A 19,174-nucleotide genomic window follows, 5' to 3' on the forward strand; every position below is an offset into this window, starting at 1 on the left:
ACTGGGAGAAGACCCCTGAAACTGGGAGAAAGACTCCCCAAACTGGGAGAAAGCCCCCTGAAACTGGGAGAAGACCCCCCAAACTGGGAGAAAGCCCCCTGAAACTGGGAGCAGACCCCCTAAACTGGGAGAAAGCCCCCTGAAACTGGGAGAAAGCCCCTCCAAACTGGGCAAAAGCCCCCTGAAACTGGGAGAAAGCCCCCTGAAACTGGGAGAAAGACTCCCCAAACTGGGAGAAAGCGCCCTGAAACTGGGAGAAACACCCCCCAAACTGGGAGAAAGCCCCCTGAAACTGGGAGAAAGCCCCCCCAAACTGGGCAAAAGCCCCCTGAAACTGGGAGAAAGCCCCCTGAAACTGGGAGAAGACCCCCTAAACTGGCAGAAAGACCCCTGAAACTGGGAGAAAGCCCCCTGAAACTGGGAGAAGACCCGCCAAAGTGGGAGAAAGACCCTGAAACTGGGAGAAAGCCCCCCCAAACTGGGCAAAAGCCCCCTGAAACTGGGAGAAAGCCCCCTGAAACTGGGAGAAGACCCCCTAAACTGGCAGAAAGACCCCTGAAACTGGGAGAAAGCCCCCTGAAACTGGGAGAAGACCCCCCAAACTGGGAGAAAGACCCTGAAACTGGGAGAAAGCCCCCCCAAACTGGGCAAAAGGCCCCTGAAACTGGTAGAAAGCCTCCTGAAACTGGGAGAAGACCCCTGAAACTGGGAGAAAGACTCCCCAAACTGGGAGAAAGCCCCCTGAAACTGGGAGAAGACCCGCCAAAGTGGGAGAAAGCCCCCTGAAACTGGGAGAAGACCCCCCAAAGAGGGAGAAAGACCCCCCAAACTGGGAGAAAGACCCCTGAAACTGGGAGAGGACCCCCCAAACTGGGAGAAACACCCCCCAAACTGGGAGAAAGCCCCCTGAAACTGGGAGCAGACCCCCTAAACTGGGAGAAACACCCCCCAAACTGGGAGAAAGCCCCCTGAAACTGGGAGCAGACCCCCTAAACTGGGAGAAAGACCCCAGAAACTGGGAGAAAGACCTCCCAAACTGGGAGAAACACCCCCCAAACTGGGAGAAGACTCCCCAAACTGGGAGAAACAGCCCCCAAACTGGGAGAAGACCCCCCAAACTGGGCGAAACACCCCCCAAACTGGGCAAAAGCCCCCTGAAACTGGGAGAAGACCTCCTGAAACTGGGAGAAGACCCCTGAAACTGGGAGAAAGACTCCCCAAACTGGGAGAAAGCCCCCTGAAACTGGGAGAAGACCCCCCAAACTGGGAGAAAGCCCCCTGAAACTGGGAGCAGACCCCCTAAACTGGGAGAAAGCCCCCTGAAACTGGGAGAAAGCCCCCTGAAACTGGGAGAAGACCCCCTAAACTGGCAGAAAGACCCCTGAAACTGGGAGAAAGCCCCCTGAAACTGGGAGAAGACCCCCCAAACTGGGAGAAAGACCCTGAAACTGGGAGAAAGCCCCCCCAAACTGGGCAAAAGGCCCCTGAAACTGGTAGAAAGCCTCCTGAAACTGGGAGAAGACCCCTGAAACTGGGAGAAACACCCCCCAAACTGGGAGAAAGCCCCCTGAAACTGGGAGAAGACTCCCCAAACTGGGAGAAACACCCCCCAAACTGGGAGAAAGCCCCCTGAAACTGGGAGAAAGCCCCCCCCAAACTGGGCAAAAGCCCCCTTAAACTGGGAGAAAGCCCCCTGAAACTGGGAGAAGACCCCCCAAACTGGGAGAAACACCCCCCAAACTGGCAGAAAGCCCCCTGAAACTGGGAGAAGACCCCCAAAATTGGGAGAAAGCCCCCTGAAACTGGCAGAAACACCCCCAAACTGGGAGAAACACCCCCCAAACTGGGAGAAAGCCCCCTGAAACTGGTAGAAAGCCTCCTGAAACTGGGAGAAGACCCCTGAAACTGGGAGAAAGACTCCCCAAACTGGGAGAAAGCGCCCTGAAACTGGGAGAAGACCCGCCAAACTGGGAGAAAGCCCCCTGAAACTGGGAGAAAGCCCCCCCAAACTGGGCAAAAGCCCCCTGAAACTGGGAGAAAGCCCCCTGAAACTGGGAGAAGACCCCCCAAAGAGGGAGAAAGCCCCCCTAAACTGGGAGAAAGACCCCAGAAACTGGGAGAAAGACCTCCCAAACTGGGAGAAACACCCCCCAAACTGGGAGAAGACTCCCCAAACTGGGAGAAACACCCCCCAAACTGGGAGAAAGCCCCCTGAAACTGGGAGCAGACCCCCTAAACTGGGAGAAAGACCCCAGAAACTGGGAGAAAGACCTCCCAAACTGGGAGAAACACCCCCCAAACTGGGAGAAAGACCTCCCAAACTGGGAGAAACACCCCCCAAACTGGGAGAAGACTCCCCAAACTGGGAGAAACAGCCCCCAAACTGGGAGAAGACCCCCCAAACTGGGAGAAACACCCCCCAAACTGGGCAAAAGCCCCCTGAAACTGGGAGAAAGCCCCCTGAAACTGGGAGAAGACCCCCTAAACTGGCAGAAAGACCCCTGAAACTGGGAGAAAGCCCCCTGAAACTGGGAGAAGACCCCCCAAACTGGGAGAAAGACCCTGAAACTGGGAGAAAGCCCCCCCAAACTGGGCAAAAGGCCCCTGAAACTGGTAGAAAGCCTCCTGAAACTGGGAGAAGACCCCTGAAACTGGGAGAAAGACTCCCCAAACTGGGAGAAAGCCCCCTGAAACTGGGAGAAGACCCGCCAAAGTGGGAGAAAGCCCCCTGAAACTGGGAGAAGACCCCCCAAAGAGGGAGAAAGCCCCCCCAAACTGGGAGAAAGACCCCTGAAACTGGGAGAGGACCCCCCAAACTGGGAGAAACACCCCCCAAACTGGGAGAAAGCCCCCTGAAACTGGGAGCAGACCCCCTAAACTGGGAGAAAGACCCCAGAAACTGGGAGAAAGACCTCCCAAACTGGGAGAAACACCCCCCAAACTGGGAGAAGACTCCCCAAACTGGGAGAAACAGCCCCCAAACTGGGAGAAGACCCCCCAAACTGGGAGAAACACCCCCCAAACTGGGCAAAAGCCCCCTGAAACTGGGAGAAAACCTCCTGAAACTGGGAGAAGACCCCTGAAACTGGGAGAAAGACTCCCCAAACTGGGAGAAAGCCCCCTGAAACTGGGAGAAGACCCCCCAAACTGGGAGAAAGCCCCCTGAAACTGGGAGCAGACCCCCTAAACTGGGAGAAAGCCCCCTGAAACTGGGAGAAAGCCCCTCCAAACTGGGCAAAAGCCCCCTGAAACTGGGAGAAAGCCCCCTGAAACTGGGAGAAGACCCCTGAAACTGGGAGAAAGACTCCCCAAACTGGGAGAAAGCGCCCTGAAACTGGGAGAAACACCCCCCAAACTGGGAGAAAGCCCCCTGAAACTGGGAGAAAGCCCCCCCAAACTGGGCAAAAGCCCCCTGAAACTGGGAGAAAGCCCCCTGAAACTGGGAGAAGACCCCCCAAACAGGGAGAAAGCCCCCCCAAACTGGGAGAAAGACCCCTGAAACTGGGAGAGGACCCCCCAAACTGGGAGAAACACCCCCCAAACTGGGAGAAAGCCCCCTGAAACTGGGAGCAGACCCCCAAACTGGGAGAAAGCCCCCTGAAACTGGGAGCAGACCCCCCAAACTGGGAGAAAGCCCCCCCAAACTGGGAGAAACACCCCCCAAACTGGGAGAAAGCCCCCTGAAACTGGGAGCAGACCCCCTAAACTGGGAGAAACACCCCCCAAACTGGGAGAAAGCCCCCTGAAACTGGGAGCAGACCCCCTAAACTGGGAGAAAGACCCCAGAAACTGGGAGAAAGACCTCCCAAACTGGGAGAAACACCCCCCAAACTGGGAGAAGACCCCCCAAACTGGGAGAAACACCCCCCAAACTGGGCAAAAGCCCCCTGAAACTGGGAGAAAACCTCCTGAAACTGGGAGAAGACCCCTGAAACTGGGAGAAAGACTCCCCAAACTGGGAGAAAGCCCCCTGAAACTGGGAGAAGACCCCCCAAACTGGGAGAAAGCCCCCTGAAACTGGGAGCAGACCCCCTAAACTGGGAGAAAGCCCCCTGAAACTGGGAGAAAGCCCCTCCAAACTGGGCAAAAGCCCCCTGAAACTGGGAGAAAGCCCCCTGAAACTGGGAGAAGACCCCTGAAACTGGGAGAAAGACTCCCCAAACTGGGAGAAAGCGCCCTGAAACTGGGAGAAACACCCCCCAAACTGGGAGAAAGCCCCCTGAAACTGGGAGAAAGCCCCCCCAAACTGGGCAAAAGCCCCCTGAAACTGGGAGAAAGCCCCCTGAAACTGGGAGAAGACCCCCCAAACAGGGAGAAAGCCCCCCCAAACTGGGAGAAAGACCCCTGAAACTGGGAGAGGACCCCCCAAACTGGGAGAAACACCCCCCAAACTGGGAGAAAGCCCCCTGAAACTGGGAGCAGACCCCCAAACTGGGAGAAAGCCCCCTGAAACTGGGAGCAGACCCCCCAAACTGGGAGAAAGCCCCCCCAAACTGGGAGAAACACCCCCCAAACTGGGAGAAAGCCCCCTGAAACTGGGAGCAGACCCCCTAAACTGGGAGAAACACCCCCCAAACTGGGAGAAAGCCCCCTGAAACTGGGAGCAGACCCCCTGAAACTGGGAGAAAGACCCCAGAAACTGGGAGAAAGACCTCCCAAACTGGGAGAAACACCCCCCAAACTGGGAGAAGACCCCCCAAACTGGGAGAAACACCCCCCAAACTGGGCAAAAGCCCCCTGAAACTGGGAGAAAACCTCCTGAAACTGGGAGAAGACCCCTGAAACTGGGAGAAAGACTCCCCAAACTGGGAGAAAGCCCCCTGAAACTGGGAGAAGACCCCCCAAACTGGGAGAAAGCCCCCTGAAACTGGGAGCAGACCCCCTAAACTGGGAGAAAGCCCCCTGAAACTGGGAGAAAGCCCCTCCAAACTGGGCAAAAGCCCCCTGAAACTGGGAGAAAGCCCCCTGAAACTGGGAGAAGACCCCTGAAACTGGGAGAAAGACTCCCCAAACTGGGAGAAAGCGCCCTGAAACTGGGAGAAACACCCCCCAAACTGGGAGAAAGCCCCCTGAAACTGGGAGAAAGCCCCCCCAAACTGGGCAAAAGCCCCCTGAAACTGGGAGAAAGCCCCCTGAAACTGGGAGAAGACCCCCCAAACAGGGAGAAAGCCCCCCCAAACTGGGAGAAAGACCCCTGAAACTGGGAGAGGACCCCCCAAACTGGGAGAAACACCCCCCAAACTGGGAGAAAGCCCCCTGAAACTGGGAGCAGACCCCCAAACTGGGAGAAAGCCCCCTGAAACTGGGAGCAGACCCCCCAAACTGGGAGAAAGCCCCCCCAAACTGGGAGAAACACCCCCCAAACTGGGAGAAAGCCCCCTGAAACTGGGAGCAGACCCCCTAAACTGGGAGAAGACTCCCCAAACTGGGAGAAACACCCCCCAAACTGGGAGAAAGCCCCCTGAAACTGGGAGAAAGACCCCAGAAACTGGGAGAAAGACCTCCCAAACTGGGAGAAACACCCCCCAAACTGGGAGAAGACTCCCCAAACTGGGAGAAACAGCCCCCAAACTGGGAGAAGACCCCCCAAACTGGGAGAAACCCCCCCCAAACTGGGCAAAAGCCCCCTGAAACTGGGAGAAAACCTCCTGAAACTGGGAGAAGACCCCTGAAACTGGGAGAAAGACTCCCCAAACTGGGAGAAAGCCCCCTGAAACTGGGAGAAGACCCCCCAAACTGGGAGAAAGACCCCTGAAACTGGGAGCAGACCCCCTAAACTGGGAGAAAGCCCCCTGAAACTGGGAGAAAGCCCCTCCAAACTGGGCAAAAGCCCCCTGAAACTGGGAGAAAGCCCCCTGAAACTGGGAGAAGACCCCTGAAACTGGGAGAAAGACTCCCCAAACTGGGAGAAAGCGCCCTGAAACTGGGAGAAACACCCCCCAAACTGGGAGAAAGCCCCCTGAAACTGGGAGAAAGCCCCCTGAAACTGGGAGAAGACCCCCCAAAGAGGGAGAAAGCCCCCCCAAACTGGGAGAAAGACCCCTGAAACTGGGAGAGGACCCCCCAAACTGGGAGAAACACCCCCCAAACTGGGAGAAAGCCCCCTGAAACTGGGAGCAGACCCCCTAAACTGGGAGAAAGCCCCCTGAAACTGGGAGAAAGCCCCTCCAAACTGGGCAAAAGCCCCCTGAAACTGGGAGAAAGCCCCCTGAAACTGGGAGAAGACCCCTGAAACTGGGAGAAAGACTCCCCAAACTGGGAGAAAGCGCCCTGAAACTGGGAGAAACACCCCCCAAACTGGGAGAAAGCCCCCTGAAACTGGGAGAAAGCCCCCTGAAACTGGGAGAAGACCCCCCAAAGAGGGAGAAAGCCCCCCCAAACTGGGAGAAAGACCCCTGAAACTGGGAGAGGACCCCCCAAACTGGGAGAAACACCCCCCAAACTGGGAGAAAGCCCCCTGAAACTGGGAGCAGACCCCCTAAACTGGGAGAAAGCCCCCTGAAACTGGGAGAAAGCCCCTCCAAACTGGGCAAAAGCCCCCTGAAACTGGGAGAAAGCCCCCTGAAACTGGGAGAAGACCCCTGAAACTGGGAGAAAGACTCCCCAAACTGGGAGAAAGCGCCCTGAAACTGGGAGAAACACCCCCCAAACTGGGAGAAAGCCCCCTGAAACTGGGAGAAAGCCCCCTGAAACTGGGAGAAGACCCCCCAAAGAGGGAGAAAGCCCCCCCAAACTGGGAGAAAGACCCCTGAAACTGGGAGAGGACCCCCCAAACTGGGAGAAACACCCCCCAAACTGGGAGAAAGCCCCCTGAAACTGGGAGCAGACCCCCTAAACTGGGAGAAAGCCCCCTGAAACTGGGAGAAAGCCCCTCCAAACTGGGCAAAAGCCCCCTGAAACTGGGAGAAAGCCCCCTGAAACTGGGAGAAGACCCCTGAAACTGGGAGAAAGACTCCCCAAACTGGGAGAAAGCCCCCTGAAACTGGGAGAAAGCCCCCCCAAACTGGGCAAAAGCCCCCTGAAACTGGGAGAAAGCCCCCTGAAACTGGGAGAAGACCCCCCAAAGAGGGAGAAAGCCCCCCCAAACTGGGAGAAAGACCCCTGAAACTGGGAGCAGACCCCCTGAAACTGGGAGAAAGCCCCCTGAAACTGGGAGAAGACCCCCCAAACTGGGAGAAGACCCCCCAAACTGGGAGAAGGCCCCCCCAAGTGGCAGAGTCCCCCTAACTGGTGCCGGTCCAGGCGGTGCTGGAGGCACTGGCCGGCCGGGCGGCCCGGCTCTGCCCGCGGGCGCTGGGGGCGGCCGAGGGGCGCTGGGGGGGGCGCGGGGTGCGGGGAGCGGCCGCCCGGCGCCTCCGTCCCCCCCCCGGGCTGGCCCGAGGGGCGCTGCTGGAGCAGGCGGGGCAGCGCATCCGCCACCAGCTGGGGTGAGCGGGGCACTGGGGGCACTGGGAGGGACTGGGGGGGGCTGGGGGGTGCTGGGAGGGACTGGGGGGGCACTGGGAGGGACTGGGGGGGCACTGGGAGGGACTGGGGGGGGGCTGGGGGGCGCTGGGAGGGACTGGGAGGGCACTGGGAGGGACGGGGGGGGGCTGGGGGGCGCTGGGAGGGACTGGGAGGGCACTGGGAGGGACTGGAGGGGGGCTGGGGGGTGCTGGGAGGGCGCTGGGAGGGCACTGGGGGGCGCTGGGAGGGACTGGGGGGTGCTGGGAGGGCGCTGGGAGGGTGCTGGGAGGGACTGGGGGGCGCTGGGAGGGTGCTGGAGGGCACTGGGAGGGCACTGGGAGGGACTGGTGGGCGCTGGGAGGGTGCTGGAGGGCACTGGGAGGGCGCTGGGAGGGACTGGGGAACACTGGGAGGGCACTGGGAGGGACTGGGGGTCACTGGGAGGGCACTGGGGGTCGCTGGGAGGGCACTGGCAGGCACTGGGGGGCACTGGGAGGGACTGGGGAGAACTGGGAGGGCACTGGGAGGGACTGGGGGGCTGCTGGGGAGCACTGGGAGGGCACTGGGGGGGGCACTGGGGAGCACTGGGAGGGACTGGGAGGTTGCTGGGGGGCACTGGGAGGGACTGGGGGGGCGCTGGCATGGACTGGGGGGGTGCTAGGGGGTGCTGGGAGGGACTGGGGGGGCACTGGGGAGCACTAGGAGGGACTGGGAGGGCACTGGGAAGGACAGGAAGGGCACTGGGAGGCACTGGGGGGCACTGGGAGGGCGCTGGGAGGGACTGGAAGGGCACTGGAGGGTGCTGGGGGGCGCTGGGAGGGCACTGGGGGGTGCTGGGAGGGCACTGGGAGGGACTGGGGGGCACTGGGAGGGCAGTGGGGGGTGCTGCGGGGTGCTGGGAGGGCGCTGGGAGGGACTGGGGGGCACTGGGAGGGTACTGGTGGGCACCGGGGGGTGCTGGCAGGGCACTAGGAGGCACTGAGAGGGACTGGAAGGGCACTGGGGGGCACTGGGAGGGCGCTGAGGGGACTGGGAGGGCAGTGGGAGGGACTGAGAGGGCACTGGGAGAGTGCTTGGGGCGACTGGGAGGGCACTGGGGGGCACTGGGAGGGTGATAGGGGCAACGGGGAAGGACTGGGAGAGTGATTGGGGGGGGCTGGGAGAGCACTGGGAGGGTCTAGGGGGGACTGGGAGGGTGATTGGGAAGACTGGAAGGGACTGGGGGGCACTGGGAGGGCGCTGGGATGGACTGGGGGGGTGCTAGGGGGTGCTGGGAGGGCACTGGGAGGGACTGGGAGGACATTGGGGGGCACTGGGAGGACGTTGGGGGGCACTGGGGAGCACTGGGATGGGAACGGGGGGAACTGGAAGGGCCTGGGGAGCACTGGGACAGACTGGGAGGCAGCGGGACGGGACTGGGGGGCGGTGGGACGGAGTGGGGGAGGGGGTGCTGGGAGAGGCCCGGCCCGTACTGGTCCATACTGGGCGCACTGGTGGGGCAGGGAGGTGACGCTGGCGGCCGTGACGTTCCTGACCAACGCCGTGGTGGAGGAGCTGCTGCGGGAGCTGCGCCGCGTCCACCGCGCCCTGGTCAGCACCCCGACACGGGGGGGACCCCAAAACCCCGGGGGGACCCCAAAAACACTGGGGGGACCCCAAAACCCACCCAGGACCCCAAAACTCTTGGTGGGACCCCAAAATCCCCCGGTGGGACCCCAAAACCCACCCAGGACCCCCAAAACTCTCGGTGGGACCCCAAAATCCCCCGGTGGGACCCCAAAACCCACCCAGGATCCCCAAAACCCTGGGTGGGACCCCAAAACCCTGGTGGGACCCCAAAATCCCCTGGTGGGACCTAAAACCCACCCAGGACCCCCAAAACTCTTGGTGGGAGCCCAAAATCCCCTGGTGGGACCCCAAAACCCACCCAGGACCCCCAAAACTCTTGGTGGGACCCCAAAATCCCCTGGTGGGACCTAAAACCCACCCAGGACCCCCAAAACTCTTGGTGGGACCCCAAAATCCCCTGGTGGGACCCCAAAACCCACCCAGGATCCCCAAAACCCTGGGTGGGACCCCAAAATCCCCTGGTGGGACCCCAAAACCCACCCAGGATCCCCAAAACCCTGGGTGGGACCCCAAAACCCTGGTGGGACCCCAAAATCCCCTGGTGGGACCCCAAAATCCACCCAGGAACCCCAAAACTCTTGGTGGGATCCCAAAATTCCCTGGTGGGACCCCAAAACCCACCCAGGACCCCCAAAACTCTTGGTGGGACCCCAAAATCCCCTGGTGGGACCTAAAACCCACCCAGGACCCCCAAAACTCTCGGTGGGACCCCAAAATCCCCCGGTGGGACCCCAAAACCCACCCAGGATCCCCAAAACCCTGGGTGGGACCCCAAAACCCTGGTGGGACCCCAAAATCCCCTGGTGGGACCCCAAAATCCACCCAGGAACCCCAAAACTCTTGGTGGGATCCCAAAATTCCCTGGTGGGACCCCAAAACCCACCCAGGAACCTCAAAACCTGCTGGTGGGACCCTAAAATCCACCCAGACCCCCCCAAAACCCTTGGTGAGACCCCCAAATCCCCCAGTGGGACCCCAAAACCCACCCAGGAACCTCAAAACCTGCTGGTGGGACCCCAAAACCCACCCAGGACCCCCTAAACCTCTTGGTGGGACCCTAAAATCCACCCAGACCCCCCCAAATCCCCTGGTGGGACCCCCAAATCCCCCCCCAGGACCCCCAAATCCCCCGGTGGGACCCCAAAACCCACCCAGGACCCCCAAAACTCTCGGTGGGACCCCAAAACCCACCCAGGACCCCCCAATCCCCCCCTGGACCCCCAAATCCCCTGTGGGGACCCCAAAATCCCCTGGTGGGACCCCAAAACCCACCCAGGAACCTCAAAACCTGCTGGTGGGACCCTAAAATCCACCCAGACCCCCCCAAACCCCTTGGTGGGACCCCCAAATCCCCCCCCAGGACCCCCAAATCCCCCGGTGGGACCCCAAAACCCACCCAGGACCCCCAAAACTCTTGGTGGGACCCCAAAATCCACTGAGACCCCCCCAAATCCCCTGGTGGGACCCCCAATTCCCCCCCCAGGACCCCCAAATCCCCTGGTGGGACCCCAAAACCCCCCTGGTGGGACCCCAAAATCCCCTGGTGGCCCCCCCAAACCCTCCAGGGCCCCCCCAAATCTCCTGACGGGACCCCCACGCCCCCCCCCAGGCCCAGCACCTGGGGGGGAGCCCGGAGGAGTCGGGGGGTCCCCCCCCCCCGCCGCGGGGAGACCCCCTCAACAGCACTGACGAGGAGCTGGGCACCGCCATCGTAAGGGGCACCCCAAAACTGGGGGGGACCCCAAAATGGGGGGGGACCCCAACATGGGGGGGGGACACCTCAAAACAGGGGGGGACCCCAAAATAGGGGGAGGACCCCAAAATGGGGGGGGACCTGAAAACAGGGGGGACACCCCGAAATGGGGGGGACACCCCAAAACTGGGGGGACCCCAAAATGGGGGGGGACCTGAAAACAGGGGGGACACCCCAAAACTGGGGGGGACCCCAAAATGGGGGGCAGGATCCCAACATGGGGGGGGCCTCAAAACAGGGGGGACACCCCAAAAGAGGGGGGACACCCCAAAATTGGGGGGACCCCAAAATGGGGGGGGACCTGAAAACAGGGGGGACACCCCAAAACTGGGGGGACCCCAAAATGGGGGGGGACCCCAACATGGGGGGGGACCTGAAAACAGGGGGGACACCCCAAAAGAGGGGGGACACCCCAAAATTGGGGGGACCCCAAAATGGGGGGGGACCCCAACATGGGGGGGGACCTGAAAACAGGGGGGGACACCCCAAAATGGGGAGGACACCCCAAAACTGGGGGGGACCCCAAAATGGGGGGGACACCCCAAAATGGGGGGGGACCCCAACATGGGGGGGGACACCTCAAAACAGGGGGGACCCCAAAATAGGGGGAGGATCCCAAAATGGGGGGAGGACCCCAACATGGGGGGGGACCTGAAAACAGGGGGGACGCCCCAAAATGGGGGGGACACCCCAAAACTGGGGGGGACCCCAAAATGGGGGGGACACCGCAAAATGGGGGGGGACCCCAAAACTGGGGGGGGGAACCTCAAAACAGGGGGGGACCCCAAAATGGGGGGGACACCGCAAAATGGGGGGGGACCCCAACATGGGGGGGGACACCTCAAAACAGGGGGGGACCCCAAAATAGGGGGAGGACCCCAAAATGGGGGGAACCTGAAAACAGGGGGGATGCCCCAAAATGGGGGGGACACCCCAAAATTGGGGGGGATGCCAAAACAGGGGGGACCCCAAAACCCCGGGGGGGACCCCAAAACGGGGGGGGGGGACATCCCAAAACAGGGGGACCCCCTAAAAGAGGGGGAGGACCCCAAAATGGGGGGGACCCCAAAACCGGGGGGGGACACCCCAAAATGGGGGGACACCCCAGAACAGGGAGGACACCCCAAAACAGGGGGACACACCCCAAAACAGGGGGGGGACCCCCCAAAACAGGGGGGACCCCGAAATGGGGGGGGACCCCAAAACAGGAGATGACACCAAAACAGGGGGCGGGACACCCCAAAATGGGGGGGACCCCAAAACCGGGGGGTGGACCCCAACATGGGGGGGAGACCCTAAAACTGGGGGGGGACACACCAAAATGGGGGGGGACCCCAAAAGGTGTTGGGGGGGTTATTGATGGGCTGGGGGGGCCATAAGGGAATTTGGGGGGGGGTCTCCTAATGGAGGGGGGTGGTTTGGGGGGGTCTCCTGTGGATTTGGGGGGGAAACCGGGGGGTGTTGGGGTCCCCTAGAGATCTGGGGGGTCCCCGGGTATTTTGGGGGTCCCTGGGGGTTGGGGGTCAGCCAGTGGGGGGTGTTTTGGGGTGTCCCCCCCCCAGGACACGCCGGCCCTGCAGCGGCCGAAGCGCTGCCGCCGGATCCGGCCCACTTCCGCCTTCATGGGTGAGACCCCGCCCCCTGACCCGCCGTGACCCCGCCGTGACCCCGCCGTGACCCTTGACCCCCCCCGGTGACCCCTCCAGGTCACGCCGAGGGTCCCCCCCCACGCCGGGAGTCCCCGTCCCCCCCCAGCAGCCCCGAGGGGGCCCTGCCCCACTGCACCCGCGCCCGGCCACGCCCCCCGCACCGCCCACCGGTGAGTAGCCACGCCCCCGGTCCCGTAGCCCCGCCCCAGGTTCTACCATCCCAACCCTATAGTGCTGGCCCATGTGTGATGCCCCGCCCACCGCCTTCTGACTCCGCCCACTGCCTTCTGGCCCCACCCACCGCCTTCTGATCCACCCCCCGGACCCATAACCCCGCCCCCAGGCCTGTAACCCCACCCACTTGCCCATATCCCCCCCCACTGGATCGTGGCCGCTCCCACGTGGCCCCGCCCCCATGCGCCTAACCCCGCCTACCGCCTGATGGCCCCGCCCCCGGTGCCATAGCCGTTCCCTCCCCTTGCCCGTAGCCCTGCCCGCTGCCTCGCGGCCCCGCCCCCAGGCCCATGGCCCCGCCCCTGGCCTTTGGCCCCGCCCCCAGGCCCTCAGACCCACCTGCCTTTTACGTGGCTCTGCCCACAGACCCCTAGCCCCTCCCACTCCATCACAGCCCCACCCCCAGCTCCCTTAGCTCCACCCCCTCCGCCTCCTCCCCCTCCCGCCTGGGGAGGGGGCGTGGCCTCTTCTTAAAGCCCCAGCGCTCCCCCTGTCCCGCAGTCCCGGATGCCGGGGGGGGCGCAGGCGGAGGCGGGGGGGGGCCCCCCCTTGGACGAGGGGCTGGAGGAGTTCTTCACCCGCAGGGTCCTGCCCCGGTGAGGGGGGGGCATTGGGGGTCCTGGGGGGGAAATTGGGGGTCTTGGGGGGGGAATTGGGGGGTCGTGGGGGGGGAATTGGGGGTCCGGGGGGGGCAATTGGGGGTCTTGGGGGGGGAATTGGGGGTCCTGGGGGGCAATTGGGGGTCTTGGGGGGGGAATTGGGGGTCCTGGGGGACAATTGGGGGGTCGTGGGGGGGGAATTGGGGGTCCGGGGGGGGAAATTGGGGGTCTTGGGGGGGGAATTGGGGGTCCTGGGGGGCAATTGGGGGTCTTGGGGGAGGAATTGGGGTCCTGGGGGGGAAATTGGGGGTCTTGGGGGGGGAATTGGGGGACTTGGGGGGGGAATTGGGGGTCCGGGGGGGGAAATTGGGGGTCTTGGGGGGGGAATTGGGGGTCCTGGGGGGCAATTGGGGGTCTTGGGGGAGGAATTGGGGTCCTGGGGGGGAAATTGGGGGTCTTGGGGGGAGAATTGGGGGGTCGTGGGGGGGGAATTGGGGGTCCGGGGGGGGAAATTGGGGGTCTTGGGGGGGGAATTGGGGGTCCTGGGGGGCAATTGGGGGTCTTGGGGGAGGAATTGAGGTCCTGGGGGGGAAATTGGGGGTCCTGGGGGGGGAATTGGGGGTCCTGGGTGGCAATTGGGGGTCTTGGGGGGGAATTGGGGGTCCTGGGGGGCAATTGGGGGTCTTGTAGGGGGAATTGGGGGTCGTGGGGGGGCAACTGGGAGTCCTGGGGGGCAATTGGGGGTCTTGGGGGGGCAATTGGGGGGTCGTGGGGGGGGAATTGGGGGCTTGAGGGGAATTGAAGGTCCTGAGGGGGGAATTGGGGGTCTTGGGGGAGGAATTAGGGGTCTTGGGGGGGGGGAATTGGGGGTCCTGGGGGGGGAATGAAAGTCGTGGGGGGCAAATGGGGGTCTTGTGGGGAGGAATTGGGGGTCCTGGGGGGGAATTGGGGGTCTTGGGGGGGATTGGGGGTCCTGGGGGGCAATTGGGGGGCTTAGGGGGTGGAATTGGGGGTCCGGGGAGGGGAATTAAGGTCGTGGGGGGCAAATGGGGGTCTTGGGGGGGGGCAAATGGGCATCCTGGGGGGGGAATTGGGGGTCCTGGGGGGGAATTGGGGGTCCGGGGGGGGAATTAAAGTCCTGCGGGGCAAATGGGGGCTCGGGGGGCAACTGGGGGGGGCAATTAGGGGCTGGGGGGGTAACTGGGGTGCTGGGGGTCACCCCCCCCAGGCCGCCCCCCCCCCCCCCGTGCCCCCCCTGCCCCCTCAGCGTCGCCGGGGCCCCCCCCGCAACCGGCAGGACCCGCAGCCCCCCGGGGAGCCGGACCCCAGCCAGCACCCCGCCAGCACCCAGGTATGGGGGGGGGGGCAACTGGGACCTACTGGGAGGGGAACTGGGAGGCTGCTGGGGCGCAACTGGGGGGGGCTGCTGGGACAAGTGGGAGACCGGGGGGGCCACTGAGAGCAACTGGGGGGGCACTGGGAGGGACTGGGGAGCTCCTGGGGGGGAACTGGGAGGCTGCTGCGAGCACCTGGGGGCAACTGGGAGGAACTGGGAGGAACTGGGGGGCTCCTGGGGGAGGGGGATTCAAGAGGTGAGGGCTTGGCCCCCCCCATTTCACCCAGGGGGCGTGGCTAAAGAGTCAGGGGCGTGGCTTGGCACTGCAGGGGTGTGGTCTGGTGCGGCCACGCCCTCTTTTAACCCCTCCCACCCCAGGAGCAGGGCTGGAGCCTGGGCTCTGAGGAGGCGGGTGAGTCCCCCTTCCCCCCCCCCCCCAAAAATACCGTGGGGCCGTGACCCCCCCCACGGGGGTGCGGGGGTTCCCCTGAGCCCCCCCCAGCCCCACCGACCCCAAAACCCCTCTTTTTCCCCCCAAAACCACCCTCTAAAACTGCCCCCCCCCCGCAGCTCCCCCAAGCACCGACAGCCCCAGAGTGGTGGAGGGGGCGGGGCTTCCCTCTCCACAGGCCCCGCCCCCACAGGTGAGTGGGCGAGGCGAGGCGGCGGGTGCTGCCCCGCCCACCCCATAGAGGGGAAGCTGGGATGGGGCGGGGCTAGGTTCAAAAGCCCCACCCCCTCATGTCACATGGCATCTCCAGGCCCTGCCCACTTCGGGGGCATGGCCAGCAGAACAGCAGGGCCCCGGCGGTGAGGAAGGGGGCGGGGCCACCCTGGAGGCTCCACCCACTGCTCCTACAGGTGGGTCTCCTCCCTCGGGGCATGCTGGGATAGTGGTGGTGGGAAAGCAGATGGCATTATGGGATGCTGGAGGACTTTGCGGAGTCCTCCAAGGCATCGTGGGATGCCGGAGGAGTTTGGGGCGGGGGGGGGTCCCCGAGGGCATTGTGGGATGTTGGAGGGATTCCCCCCCCCACAGGGACGTCGAATGGGAGCCGCCGGCCGGTCCCCCCCAAACCCAAACGGACGCGGCGCGCCCAATCCTGCGACAAGATGGAGGCCGAGGGGGGAGAAGGAGGAGGTGAGGCGGCCGCGGCGCTGAGGAGGGGGCTCGTTTCCAACACCCCCCCCGCTCAACACCCACCCTCTCCCCGCAGGCACCTGACGGATGCCCCCACTTTGGGGGGGGGGGGCGGGCATACACCCCCCCCGCCATCCCCTGTTCGCTCCAGGCCAATAAAGACTTAAACAACGGAGATCTCGTTAATGGCGTCCGTGAGGGGGAGAAGGGTCCCTTTAAGGGTGGATCCGCCCACCTCCCCGCCCCCTTCTGCCGTCGCCACGCCCCTTCGGCCTCCCCTGCCGCTTATTTTGGCGCTGGCTCCGCCCCCTTCCGCGGTCTCTCCGCCCTCTCAGTCTCCTCGCTGCTTTCAGCGTTGGCTCCGCCCCCTCCCGCCGTTGCTCCGCCCCCTCAGCCTTCCCGCCCTTTCTAACGGCCGTTTCCTCTCAGGCTTCCCGCCCTTTTTAACAGCCATTTCCCCTCAGGTTTCCCGCCCTTTCTAACGGCTGTTTTCCCTCAGGATTTCCGCCCTTTCTAACGGCCGTTTCCTCTCAGGCTTCCCGCCCTTTTTAACAGCCGTTTCCCCTCAGGCTTCCCTCCCTTTCTAACATCCGTTTCCTCTCAGGATTTGTGCCCTTTCTAATGGCCATTTCCCCTCAGGATTCCCATCCTTTCTAACGGCCATTTCCTCTCAGGATTCCCGCCCTTTTTTACAGCCGTTTCCCCTCAGGTTTCCCTCCCTTTCTCACATCCGTTTCCCCTCAGCCTTCCCGCCCTTTCTAATGGCCATTTCCCCTCAGGCTTCCTGCCCTTTCTAACGGCCGTTTTCCCACAGCCTTTTCGCCCTTTTCAACGTCCGTTTCCCCTCAGGATTTCCACCCTTTCTGACGTCCGTTTCCCCTCAGGATTTCCACCCTTTTTAACGGCCGTTTCCCCTCAGGTTTCCCTCCCTTTCTAACAGCCATTACCTCTCAGCCTTCGGCCATTTCTAACGGCCGTTTCCCCTCAGGCTTCCCACCCTTTCCAATGACCATTTTCCCTCAGGCTTCCCGCCCTTTTTAACGGCCGTTCCCCCTTCATTTCCTCACAGACTGAGGCGCGAAGGCGTCCCGGTGGGTAACCGTGGGGAAGGGGGGAGACAGACGGACACACGGACACCCAGGCAGGCGGCTGCCCCCCACTTCCCCGCTCCCCTCTTCTTCCTCACCCCCTCCCAGCATGGACTGGTTCCACTGCAACCGCTGCTACCGCCAAGAAGGAGCCTGCTTCGCTGTCACCAGCTGCGGCCACGTCCTCTGCACTGCATGTGGGGGCACAGGTAGGACCCCCTTCAGCCCCACAAAATGGAGGGACACCACCTTGAACCCCTAAAATGGCGGAAGGGAAGGAGCCCACTCACCTTAGTCTCCTAAAATGGTGAAAGGGAATGACCCCCCTCACCTCATATCCATAAAATGGTGGAAAGGATGGACCCCCGTCACTTCATATCCATAAAATGGCGGAAGGGATGGACCCCCCTCACCTCATATCCATAAAATGGTGGAAGGGAGGGATCCTGTCACCTTCTATCCATAAAATGGTGGAAGGGAGGACCCCCCCTCCACCTTTCACCTCACCAAATTGTTCCCCCTCCCATCACGCCAACATTTTTCCCTCACAACCGCCATTTCGGAGCGACCCCGATGTCTCTCCCCTCATACAGGTCCGTGCCCTGTCTGCGCTGCTGACTGCCGCTACCTCCCCATCTCCGACAAGGTGAGTTTCTGCCCCATTCTGGCTGCCATTTTGAACCCTTCTCGTCCTTGGTCCCCCGGCCACCTTTGTGAACCTTCCTCGTCCTCCATTGCCGGCCGCCATCTTCCTTCCCTCCCCACAGATGCGCCCGCAGGAGAAACTCTTCTTCAAGAGCCCGGCTGACATCGCCCTCAAGCACCTGACCCACATCTCCCAGGTGAGGAAGAGGAGGAGGAGGATGGAGGACAGCCCGCCCGCCCCACACCCGCCATGGGGCCAGCCCCACAACTTCTGCCCCACAGGTCTGGCGCTTCCAGCAGGCGCAGTCCGACCTGCTGCTGGCCTCGCACAAGGAAGCCGCACGCCGTGCCCGGGCGGCGCTGGAGGACGTCCGCCATGTCCTGGACACCCGCAATAGGTGACAGCCTCCCCTCCTAGGGCCGCCATCTTGAGAGGGGTCTGTCCCACTCGGTGCCATCTTGGGAGTGGCCGCCATCTTGGTGAGGTCTGCCCCACACACCCCCTCCCAGCCGCCATCTTGGGAGGGTCTGCCCCCCTCCAGTGCCATCTTGGGGAGGGTCCACCCTCTCGGCCGCCATCTTGGGGAGGTCGACCCCACACCCCCAACTCCCCCAGCCGCCATCTTGGGAGGGTCCACCCTCTCGGCTGCCATCTTGGTGAGGTCAGCCCCACACCCCAACTCCCCCAGCCACCATGTTGGGGGTCCACCCCACATCACCCCCTCCCCCCCACACAGGGAGCTGGAGGCACTGCGGCGGGAGAACGGGGAGCTGCGCCGTGCTCAGGTGACCCCCCTCCCTGCTCCATTCCCCCCACCCTCCTCGTTCACCCCCACACACACTGACCCTCCATTTTCTCTCCCCGCAGCTCTCCCCCGGCTGGCGAGGGGGCAGCAGGTGAGACCCCCGCCGTGGGGTTTCGGAGTTTGGGGGGGGCTGCGGCAGCATCGGCGGTGTCACCCCCCCGTATTTCTCCACGCAGGAGCAGCACGCCCCGGCCGGTCGGCATCACCTCCCCCGCGCAGACAGGTAGGTGATTCCCCAAATTTTTTAGGGTCCCCCTACCTCCTTATTCCCCCCCACTTCTTACTTTTGGGGGTGCCCCCCAAAATGGCTCCTTTCCTTCCAGTCACCCCCCAGCCCCGCCGGCAGCTGAGCGGGCAAGTGGTGAGGTAAGGGGGGGGGGGTGTTCCCCTATTTTGGGTTTTTTTTCCGCCCCAAATTATGAGGGGACCCCAAAATGCTCACACACACCCCCCCCGCAGCCGCTCCACCCCGCTGGAGCCCCCCCTCTCCCGCGGCACCCCGGTATGGCAGGTGAGACCCCCACCCCCAAACCGCCGCCATGTTGGGTGTGGCACCCCAAATTGGAGGGGGCTTACCCAGCATGCTTTGCGGCCTCCCCAGGTGGGCAGCGCCTATAGGGGGTCGGTGACACCCCTGGCCTCCAGCGTGGGTGAGTGAGTGGCCCCAAATCCGGCTCGTTTTGCCCCAAATACTGTCTCCCCCATCCCCGAGCCCCACCCACTCTGCCCCAAGCCCCGCCCCCAGGGCCCTCCAGCCTTAGCCATCCGTTCCCATGCCCCGCCCCTCGGCCCCCAAGCCCCGCCTCTTTTCCATAGTCCTACACTGCTGTCCTTGGTCCCCAAGCCAC

At 63.3% G+C, this 19,174-nt stretch overlaps 2 protein-coding genes across 3 annotated transcripts in view; both read left to right on the forward strand.

The window, feature by feature from the left end:
* Positions 1–16,199, forward strand: part of CARMIL3 (capping protein regulator and myosin 1 linker 3) — a 70,620-nt gene extending 54,421 nt beyond the window's left edge. Inside the window, 12 exon segments of the mRNA XM_069773897.1 lie at positions 7,243–7,427; positions 8,949–9,036; positions 10,685–10,786; positions 12,391–12,454; positions 12,535–12,647; positions 13,213–13,307; positions 14,608–14,661; positions 15,025–15,058; positions 15,217–15,290; positions 15,408–15,507; positions 15,686–15,787; positions 15,864–16,199. Coding sequence (XP_069629998.1) covers positions 7,243–7,427; positions 8,949–9,036; positions 10,685–10,786; positions 12,391–12,454; positions 12,535–12,647; positions 13,213–13,307; positions 14,608–14,661; positions 15,025–15,058; positions 15,217–15,290; positions 15,408–15,507; positions 15,686–15,787; positions 15,864–16,199 — 1,347 coding nt within the window.
* Positions 16,140–19,098, forward strand: RNF212B (ring finger protein 212B). Of its 2 annotated transcripts, XM_069774404.1 has the most exons (11): positions 16,140–16,888; positions 16,984–17,084; positions 17,469–17,521; positions 17,643–17,717; positions 17,803–17,918; positions 18,258–18,306; positions 18,389–18,417; positions 18,503–18,549; positions 18,650–18,692; positions 18,786–18,837; positions 18,928–19,098. In XM_069774404.1, the coding sequence occupies exons 2-11, from the start codon at positions 16,985–16,987 to the stop codon at positions 18,982–18,984; spliced, it is 621 nt and encodes a 206-aa protein (XP_069630505.1). In that variant the 5' UTR covers positions 16,140–16,888; position 16,984; the 3' UTR covers positions 18,985–19,098. The 2 variants fall into 2 exon arrangements, with proteins under 2 accessions (XP_069630505.1, XP_069630504.1); XM_069774403.1 differs by having other exon boundaries at positions 16,140–17,084.
* The last annotated feature ends 76 nt before the right edge of the window (positions 19,099–19,174 follow it).

This window comes from Haliaeetus albicilla, chromosome 29 (assembly GCF_947461875.1).
Source record: "Haliaeetus albicilla chromosome 29, bHalAlb1.1, whole genome shotgun sequence".
NCBI classification, from domain to species: domain Eukaryota; kingdom Metazoa; phylum Chordata; class Aves; order Accipitriformes; family Accipitridae; genus Haliaeetus; species Haliaeetus albicilla.